We start from the raw sequence: 11,459 nt of genomic DNA, 5'->3' as shown, positions 1-11,459 counted from the left end.
ATTTATTTAAGAAAAAAATATAAAAGAGAGAAAAACATATATGACCTGTTTTGCTCATAATTTTAACCACGGATTTGCACATGGAAAAATTGTGTAACAAAGAAATATTTTAAGTAAATAATTTTAGTCACGGAATATATATATATAAGCAAAGATTTTCCACTTTTACGCACTTTGAATTACATCCGTACATACTTAAATATTGTGCTGCCACATTGTGGGTTATTTAATTTATCCAATATAATTTCCTTTGGTATGGTACTATAGGCTATATAATACCTGAGCGAGTTTGGATATTAAAAAGTTAATATTAAGGGGAGATATTGGAGCATGCATATATATATATAGTATAAGCAAAGATTTTCCACTTCTGAAGCTATAATAAGCACTTTGAATTACATTCATACATACTTAAATATTTTGCTGCCACATTATGGGCCATCTAATTCATCCAATATAATTTCTTTTGGTGTGGTACTATAGGTTATATAATACCTGAGCGAGTTTGGATATTAAAGGGTTAATATTAAGGGGAGATATTGGAGAATGCATATATATATATAGTATAAGCAAAGATTTTCCACTTCTAAAGCTATAATAAGCACTTTGAATTACATTCATACATACTTAAATATTTTGCTGCCACATTATGGGCCATCTAATTCATCCAATATAATTTCCTTTGGTGTGGTACTATAGGTTATATAATACCTGAGCGAGTTTGGATATTAAAGGGTTAATATTAAGGGGAGATATTGGAGAATGCATATATATATATAGTATAAGCAAAGATTTTCCACTTCTAAAGCTATAATAAGCACTTTGAATTACATTCATACATACTTAAATATTTTGCTGCCACATTATGGGCCATCTAATTCATCCAATATAATTTCCTTTGGTGTGGTACTATAGGTTATATAATACCTGAGCGAGTTTGGATATTAAAGGGTTAATATTAAGGGGAGATATTGGAGAATGCATATATATATATATATATAGTATAAGCAAAGATTTTCCACTTCTAAAGCTATAATAAGCACTTTGAATTACATTCATACATACTTAAATATTTTGCTGCCACATTATGGGCCATCTAATTCATCCAATATAATTTCCTTTGGTGTGGTACTATAGGTTATATAATACCTGAGCGAGTTTGGATATTAAAGGGTTAATATTAAGGGGAGATATTTGAGCATTCATATATATATATATATGCAAAGATTTCCCACTTTTAAAGCTATAATACGCACTTTGAATTACATTCATACATACTTAAATATTGTGCTGCCACATTGTGGGCCATCTAATTCATCCATTATAATTTACTTTGGTATGGTACTATAGGTAATATAATACCTGAGCGAGTTTGGATATTAAAGGCTTAATATTAAGGGGAGATATTGGAGCATGCAGATATGTATATATATAAGCAAAGATTTCCCACTTTTAAAGCTATAATACGCACTTTGAATTACATTCATACATACTTAAATATTGTGCTGCCATATTGTGGGCCATCTAATTCATCCAATATAATTTACTTTGGTATGGTACTATAGGTTATATAATATCAGAGCGTGTTTGAATATTAAAGGGTTAATATTAAGGGGAGATATTGGAGCAAAGATTTGTGTGTCATAAAGATGGATCTAGAGGAACATGTGATACGATGTTTGGAAATGGGTGACTTTCAGAACAATGGGTTATTATTGAAGTGAAGGATCTAGTTATTTAGAAGATAATAATTTTTAACATTTTTTTTCTATTTTGTAATAATTGCTTGATCCTTTATAAGAGAACTCATGTTTTCATCGTAAATTTAAGTGTCATATTTTCTGGCTAAAAATTAATTTTTGTAACCCTTGTTGAACAGCCGATCCAATTTCGGGTATACGACTACCAATGTTCACCTCCGTAGCCTCGTAATTTTGAACCCGATCCAGAAGACAAGGGAACTCTTGGATCAAGTATTGAGAGAAAATTACCTTCGTGGAGAACTTTCTGATGGAACAAACACTGTAATATTCGAACCCAGTTCACCTCATTGGAAGGCGAACGCTCTATCCCCTGAGCTATCACGGCTCGCTAAAAAGTTTTTGAGATATTTTTTTGCGAAATATGAATGAATACTTCTTCTCTGCATTTTTAGTATGTTTTACTATAAAAGTATTTACAAAATGATGCTGCTAGAAAAAAATATTAACTCAAAAGCAAATGACAATGGATGGTGTTTTCTACACTAGGGAACGCTGCAAGCTCGGGACTGCCTAGATTTCCGGGTTACTGTTTCAGTTGTAATTTAAAGGCATTTGGCATCATTGTGTTTTGAGATTCTTGCAAACAATGTATTTGATTACTTATGTTAGTGATGTCAACTCTAACTTTNTACTAAAAGTGTTAACACTAACGTAAGATGGTGCACAGCTTGCAACACGAACAAACAGTAATAAACAAATGGAAAGAGGCCAAATCAAGACTGCCAAAAAAGCGAGATATTCAAAATCTAGCAACCATGTCACCATTTTTAATAACAAAATAACTAAAACAAATTTTCACTCCAAACTCCCGAGAATTACATAATAACATTAATATCTTATGAAATACGGCAGATTTGAATTATTTGATTATCTAATTTATTTCTTTTATTGAAAACAAAATTATCCGTTTGAAAACATCGCCTATCAGAATAAAATGTAGTAAGCAGCTGCAAACTTTTTAACCGGAACTAGAGTAGGTGCCAAGCTCGAGATTGTTATTGTTTACATTCCTATTGAAAACACCATCCATTAGCTTTCTTTTAAAAAAGATGCATGATTGTTGTTTTGCAAATAATTTTTTTTTAGATTATTTTCTTTTCGAATAATAATAATTTTACTTTTATTTACTTTATAATTGAAAAAACTGTTGTTTTTTAAGTTAATAGCATGAATGTTAAATGAAATATTATAAATACTGAGAATATAGCATCATAGGATATGGAGAGTAAAAAATTTTTAAAAAAAATGGAAAATAGATTGTGGACAATACGGATAATAATATAATATGAACAATAATTTATGGATTCGTCAAATGGAACTTAATTACCAATTATGAAGAAATATGCTATTTTGTGACCAAAAATCATACAATCAAAACAGCTTACCATTCGTTAACATATCGATTGCTGGTCGAGGTGGCATCACATTATTTATTTTATTGATGGTCTGATTCAGATTTTAGCTGTCGCAGATCATCGTTAGTTTTGAGACAGGGTTGTGATTTTTTTCAATTAAAGATATATTTCTGTTAATTTTAAATTGTTCACAACAACTTTGAAGGTTAAAGATTTTTTTATCTTTTATAATTGGACACTTTGTTGCTTCTATGTTGTCTCCAGATCAGATTCATTTAAATTCTACGCTTTTAGTTAAAAATAAATCACATTTCAAATTAAAATTAATTACTTAAAATTAAATTACTTTTCAGGTTCTACTCATTCAGTGTTTGCTCCACATGGGTTCATAACTCTTCAACAGAATTCTTTTTAGGGTATGTGTATGTGTAGAAATATTTTTTTTTTTTAGTCTAACTATAGGGGTGCACAACCTGCTGCCCGCGGGAGATTCTGAAGGTAATAAATTTTTTTCTTCCCTTCATTTGCTTAAACATTATGAATTTTCTTTAATCAAAATATTTAATTCAAATTTATATTATTCTATAAAATGAATATATTTTTTGCGCTTTCATTCTTTAAGCTTCCTTTTGGTTAGAATTCATATCCCCCTCCCTCCAATATATGCACTTAAAAAAAAACTTATTATTAAGTAAAATAATACTTAATTTACCTAACAATATAATTTGTAAAATAATTTTCCGCTCTTTTTCAATAGAACGTGCCACCTAATGTGTCTATTGGGCATAGAATGTTAATGGAGGGGGCATTTATATGTACATTGTAAGAGCAACCCATTGCAACGTTATTATAAGCACATAGAAAAGGAAAAATTAATTTTAAGCAAAACAAATTATTTATGTTTACGAAATTGTAAAATAAACAAATAAAAATGTTTACCCTTTTAAATTTTATTTTTATATAATGACCGCGTCACGGGTTCAAACCCGCGGGACTAGCAATCTGACCCTACAGGCCACACCTGTGTTTCCAATTTATAACTAACTTTCAAAGTACTTTCTCACGATTGATGCAATGAAACCATATCCGGCCACATGGAGGGGGCTTTAATTTCTCTATAATTATTTCCTTTGGTAAGTAAAATACCTGAACGAGTTTGAATATTAAAGGCTAATATTGAGGGGAGATACGTGCACTCTTCATTTTAACGCTAACATATAATGTATGTAACAAAAAATGTATGCAAATTGTGGGTCCCTTAATTAGTTCATGATTATTTCCTTTGTTATTGTAGCATAGTATATTATAATATACTACATGACTAGGGGTCCGTTAACGGACCCTTCACAAAATATCTTTTCATAAAAACGGACCCTTCACAAAATAATTTATCTTTCTTTTAATCGGACCCTTCACAGATTTGTTGATCACCATTATTGTTTTGTTAATCGAATAAACTCTTCCCTGTGGGGGTGGGGAGAACTAATTTTCCCTAAGTTTGAATTCCATATGTAGTATTCTAAGAAAATATGTCTACTTTTACAAACATCGTGTGCGCATTCTTATTAATATTAAATAATTTTTTTTTGTAAATAAATAATTGATCAATTTATATTTATTTAAAAAATTAATTAATAGAATATCATGCATTACAATTTTTTAAATAAAATATTATAAATTTAAGAATTGTTTAAGTTTACTTAATGCGTACCACATTAAAAGTGATACAAGTGTTACTTAAAATATGTCAATTGAAATGATTAAAAATGTGAGTGATTTTGCTTCCATTATTCGTCCGAAATGAATATTCTGTATTCAGCGGTATAGGAGGCTAAATACCAAAATATTTGTATGTTGCATCTCTTATTTAGTAGCAGCAATTGTTGAGCAGAATCTTGTATCTATTTACAATTTAAAAATTTCTTGAAAAGGTTTTTAGCTATTTTACAATAGCAGGACCCTGTTTGAAAGAATGTGACTTAACGCGTATTTTATATTCACAATTTATGAAAAGTTTTTTCACAATTTTACAAAAACAGGACCTTTCACTAAATGTCTGGACAGACTCCTGATGAAAGAGTTTTTCTATTTATTTTTTATAACCGTCGTTGAACAACCGACCCAATTTTATGGGACTGCTAATGTTCAACTCCGTAGCCCTGTAATTTTGAACCCAATCCAGAAGACAAGGGAACTCCTGGATCGAGTATTGAGAGAAACTTGCCTTCGTGGAGGACTTTTTGATGGAGCTAACCCGCATTTTCGTTACATGGGGAGGAAAGCTACGAGGATCTCCTACGGTTAGACTGACGGCAAGGGGACTCTAACCCATGATCCGTCTACCACTGAGGATATTTCACGTCATTACTGTGGTCGGTGCAAGCCGGATGCGGAATTCGTATCGACTAGGATTCGAACCCGGATCGCCTCATTGGAAGGCAAACGCTCTGTCCCCTGAGCCATTGATGATGGCAGAGTTTTTATTTTATTTGGCCGTTGAACAACCGACCCAATTAGATGACAGAGTTTAAAAATTATAAGTTAATATTAAAGGGAGTTATATATATAAGCAGTGGCGTAGTTTTAATGCGTGTTTGGAGGGGGTTTATCGCACGCCTCCACACGGCTTCTTATAGATAGACCGATCAGACAACCATGAAGTAAAACCAGTTCATGAAGGAGCCACTTAAAAAAAAAAAAAAAATGGCAGCAAATGTTTAAAAAAAATTTTAAATTTATGAATATGATTGTTTTGGCTTATTTACTTGTCATCCAACCACAAATTTATATGGTAAATTTCTCTTAATTACTTTTAAAATAGAATACGTCCACAACTGGTTCACTTTTTAAATAGACTCTACACTGACTACTTATGAAAAACCATGTGGAGGCTTCTGATGTAGGAAGCGATGGTTTCCTTCAGATATATATATATACAGGGTGTCTCAGTTAAGTGTTTCAGAACTTCTAAGAGGGGTAGGGGGCATCTTGACGACTCGAAATCATATAGCAATGTGGCGTCGGAAATGCTTTCCTGAAGCAGTGACGTACACAGAAACACCATAAAGAAAGGAGACCGTAAGTGAAAAATCGCTATAATAATACATTGAAAAAATTATATGGTACATGGGCCAAAGTAAGTGTTCGAAGTTTCTGCCACCGGCTACAATGTACACCTCACATCTCCGGTGCGTGGACATTCGAACATTCTGCAATACTCCAGGCATATCTCGCAGGCAGCTACTGCGATTCTTGCAACCAGCATTATCAACAGGGGTGTCATAAACCAGTGTTTTCATATGACTCCAGAAATCAAGACATGATAGGTCGGGTGACCGAGGAGGCAATATAATTTTTTCAATGTATTATCATAGCGATTTTTCACTTACGGTCTCTTTTCCTTATGGTGCTTCTGTGTACGTCACCGCTTCAGGAAAGCATTTCCGACCCCACATTGCTATATGATTTCGAGTCGTCCGGATGCCCCCTTCCCCTCTTAGAAGTTCTAAAACGCTTAACTGAGACACCCTGTATATATATATATATATAACGTCGTTGCCGAGTGGAAGGATTAAAACAGGTTTAATGCAGGGAAGGAGGACACAATATTTATTTATTAATTATTAGACAGAGATCAGCTACAAAAGTGGTCACGAAAATTTGTGCTCCTAGATTATATGTTAGGGAAAATCTTGCAAAGTAAATCCGTAAAATGTTTCAATTTAGGGAAATCTTAGTAATTGTAATTGGTTTATCATATAGGAGGTCGAGCGATTCCCACAGAGAGCAAAGGGAAAAATATCTTGCCCTTAATGAATGTATAGTTGAGCTAAAAATAGATTTAAGGACAGGATGTGAATTTAAAAGTGTGAGAAAGTGTTTCGTTTTGAATAATAAAAGAAAAGGATATTCAGAAAAGAACTAACTTAAAAAGATTAGTTGAAGCTCTTTATGCTACATATATATATATAAATTTTATTTTATCCAAATGTACAACTATAAACTGCAAAAAATCAGTAGTGAAAATAATTTTAAAACTACATCCTATTTCCGTACAATAGCTCAATAATCAAATAATGTATACATTTTGGAGGGGGTTTTATTCCCCAAACTACGCCACTGTATATAAGTAACAATTTCTTAATTTTAACACCTTTATTGGTGTGATTTGGCCAAAATGTGATAATTTTAAAAAAAAGTTGTACTTGTATTTTCTAAATGAAAGGTTTATGCGTGTAAGCATAAAGCAGGACAGCCTTTTTACTGCATCTTTTCTCTAATGTTTCCTCTTCTCTTGTTTAGCTAAAATAATTTCCAAAGTTTAAATCTATTGGTTACTTATCAAAACTATTATAAATAAATGGATACATTTTGTTTAAATCATTTTATTTGTACACAAAATATATCACAATAAATAAATAAATATTGAAATGATGACATGACTGAGATCAGATTCTTCACTTCAACCATCTATAGAAGAGAAATATCATAAAATTAGATTCATTTATCTTTAGAAAATATAGCATTATTTTCCCTAATGTAAGTGCAATAGGGAGTTTTTATTTCAAAAGTTCATTCAGTCGAAATGTTTATTTTTATAATGTATGCATATCTTATAAAAATACCGCTTGATTCTTAAAAAAAATTCCATAAAATAAAACGCACTGATACATTTCCCCCCATATGTTTTTTAAATGTTAATAAAGTATTTCCCCCAGTAGTTAATTTGCAAAAAAAAAAAAGGCATTCATTATTAATTTTAAAAAAAAGCATTCATTAATAATTTTCAATATAAAAAGGTTATCTGCAGTCTCTGCTTACTGTATTGTTTACTCTTCATCAAAAACCTATTGCAACACTTCTTAAGGATCCCCGTTACCAATTTTTTTGGAAGAAAAAAAAAATGCAAAAAATCAACCTATTTTTTTATTTCATTAATAATTGCAAGAAACTAAAACAAAACATAATACACAAGTTCTAAGTTGAAATGTCTTTTTTATGCGTAAAAAAATATTTAATTTACCATCGGTTTACTATCCCAAATGATCTCGGGAAAATGAAGTTAAATATGAGTCTTTGTTCACATCTTCATCATCTGAAAAATCATCTGCATTACTATCACTTGTGAACGCCATTTTTTTCTATGTAAATTCATCAGCCATCGTATATACAACTGTACAAAACATGTTTGCAGTTCCACACATAGCGAAACTCCCAAACAAAAATGGGGAAACTTCCAATCACAGCAGATTATTATGATTTTTCACTTTGCTTACGGCCGACTAAAAATGTGATAAAACAAAACGTATTGACGAATTCTGCTATGCCTGAGTTTACTCGGTATAATAAATAATTGCAATAGATACATACCTGAGTTAACTCGGGATAATAAATAATTGCAATAGATACATACCCGAGTTAACTCGGTATAATAAATAATTGCAATAGATACATACCCGAGTTAACTCGGGAGAATAAATAATTGCAATAGATACATACCCGAGTTAACTCGGGATAATAAATAATTGCAATAGATACATAACTCGGGATAATCAGGGAAGCGGTTAAGTTTACACATGTTGAAAATGCCTTTGCTGCGGATTCTTTTGCTGTAATTTATTTTTTGATTCTTAAAAAAAAAAAAAAAGTAGGATTTTTGTTAAAATAATTTTTTTTTCCTCGACAGATTTAGAATAGGTAGTATAAAGTGATGCTACTATTTCACTTCTGCAACAAAGCAAGTGTTTACCAAATTTTTATAAGATATTTTCTTCTACATGAGAATTAAATTTTTCAGTAAAAAAAAATATTAAAGTAAGCATCAATTCAATGCTAAAACTTAAAGTTAGTTTGCTGCAACTAACATTTTAAACAATTTATTTCACCTTTTCCTGCTTTCAGAGTTCTTGAAAAATACTTCTGTTTTCACATATTTTACGTCCATAATTTTTTTTTTTTTAAAGAAACATTCAAATTTAAACGTAATTTTTAGAAGCAGCAGAATGTACAGTTTAAAAACTTTTATAGTACTCTCTCAATTCAACGTAACTGTTGAATTATGCTCTATTATTAAAAGCTTGTATAAAGCAAAAAAGTGAAGAAAAAAATCAGAGGCAAGAAAAGCAATGAAAAAGGGTTCTTTCACAGAGGTTAACGCTTTTTGTAAAAATGTTTTCTTTTTACTCAGAAAAAAAAATGTTTTTTTTTATTTTTTATGGAGAAAGATAGCAGTAGCAGAAATTTCATAGTAGCATAACTACTGTAAATTATTTTTAGGCAAATTTGATAGAAAATATTATTTTTCTTATTTATTTGATTCTTTTAATTCCGCTTTGAAGGTGCCCTTGTTTCTACCATCTTTGCTATTTTACCCAAGATGCTTGCCCCAATCGCTTAGTCAGGAGACTTTAATGTAAATACTCTTCTCTTTTTTTGTAGTCATTATTCTTCGCATTAGTCTATTTAAAAATAATTGTTAATAGTTTTTGAAAAATAAGGTATACAATTTTAAATGACAAAATACAAAAGTTGAATGAAATGGGTCGAATAATTCTTGAGAGAAAAAAATGATAGCTTTTGTGAAATTTTATGATTTAGAATCTACGCAACTGATTTCGCTCAAAGTTTGTAATATTTTGACATTTAAAATGGTGTAAAAATAACATGGAATTCAATAATTATTATTTTTTTTTGATGTTTAAAATAACAAAAAAATATCTTTTCGAGTCTTGGGTTTAACTCATTGTATAATTGTGTGAAATTCGCTTTAAAACTTTCCCAGACACAAAAATGAAGTTAACATTAATTTTGACATCTCTCCAACCAAAACTGATGGTGGCTACATTTTGATGACCCTAATAAGTATGTTTATGCAGCTTGATTAATCTAACTATAATTTTATATTCTATAACAGTCGGCAAACAGCCACCCCAATTTTTGGCCAATGACGTAGCCTTGTCATTTTGAACCTAATCCAGAAGACACTGAATCAAGTAGTAGGAGAAATTTTGCCTTTGTGGAGAACTTTTTGATGGAAGTAACCCGCATTTGCGTTGCATGGAGAGGAAGACCACGAGAACCTCCCACGGTCAGCCTCAACTCATGATCCGTCTACCACTGAGGATATTTCACGTCATCACTGTGGTCGGTGCAAGCCGGATACGGAATTCATATCGATCAGCCGTCGGTGGGATTTGAACCCGGTTAACCTCATTGGAAGGTGAACACCCCTGGGCCATCACGACTCTAATCTAACTCATTAGCATATATGAGGTGAAAATCCAATCTTTAGAACAAAAGTTATTTCTCTTCAAAATATGTGATACATCAAAAGGGAGATATAAATGATACCTTCTTGTGAAGAGGAGACAGGAATGTAGAAGGCAATCAATCTTTTCATAAATTTACTTCTAAAAAGCTGATTAGTGAACTGATTATCTGCTTCCCATTCAAGAGTTTCGCAGGGTGGAGGAATACCTATTCAAAATAAAACAGTTCTTGCATCACTGAGTAGATAGTTTTAATTACAATTAGATAGAATAATTACATTTGAGATAGTTTTAATTACAATTAGTAAATGCAGTCTGAAATTATTAGAGAATTCAAATTAGCATACTTTTAATTAACAAAAAAACTGCTACATATTTTGATCTAATTGTTATTTTCAGGCATGGAACAATCTAAATTAGAGGCAAACTCTTTAATCCATTAAAAAAAAAGGATTTTGATTTAAATCAAATTTACTGGCCAATCCAAAATATTTGATTGCCAATGGCGAAAGGAAATTTTGTGCCTTGTACTTACCATGTTTTTAAAATAACTACAGCCCTTCGAGTTCTGAAAAAGTGTCACATCCCGATAATGAATATGAACCCACAACAGAAAGAGTATCACCCGAAGATTTTTGTTAAAAAAAAAGGCACATATTTGGGTGGAGAATGCATGCAAGTGCAAACTTTATTTTACATAATATATTTAAGCTCTCAACCACAGTAAGAAAATTTTAGTTTTCCTGAATTTTCGCAGAATTTATTTTTTTTTTCTTTACTTACAACAAACTTTTTCATGGTTGATAAACAACTACTTAAAAGCTTGGGATTTTGAATTTAAATTTATCACTAAACCAAAAATAAATTGTGAAAGTAGAATATATGCAACCTATACTCAAAGGTATATTAAGGGCACCCTTCATAAAATATTATATATATTTTTTAATGAAAGATGTATTTTATTTAATTTAATTAAAATAGATTTTCAAAAATACTATAACAAATGAACCAATAATATTGCATTTATCACAATGATTAGAAATATAAAGCAACAGATACACATATTTCAGACA

The 11,459-nt window shown here is 31.0% G+C and overlaps 1 protein-coding gene across 1 annotated transcript in view; it reads right to left on the bottom strand.

Annotated features, from left to right (window-relative positions):
- Positions 1-7,487: 7,487 nt before the first annotated feature.
- Positions 7,488-11,459, bottom strand: part of LOC107452580 (F-box only protein 38) — a 48,946-nt gene continuing 44,974 nt past the window's right edge. Inside the window, exons 17-18 of the mRNA XM_071177041.1 lie at positions 10,469-10,594; positions 7,488-7,588 (exon numbers count right to left, since the gene is read on the bottom strand). Of these exons, the coding sequence (XP_071033142.1) occupies positions 7,581-7,588; positions 10,469-10,594 (134 nt within the window). The 3' untranslated portion in view covers positions 7,488-7,580. The remainder of the gene's footprint in view (positions 7,589-10,468; positions 10,595-11,459) is intronic.

Source organism: Parasteatoda tepidariorum, chromosome 2, assembly GCF_043381705.1.
Source record: "Parasteatoda tepidariorum isolate YZ-2023 chromosome 2, CAS_Ptep_4.0, whole genome shotgun sequence".
NCBI lineage: Eukaryota > Metazoa > Arthropoda > Arachnida > Araneae > Theridiidae > Parasteatoda > Parasteatoda tepidariorum.
This window is presented reverse-complemented; position numbering and strand designations above follow the sequence as displayed.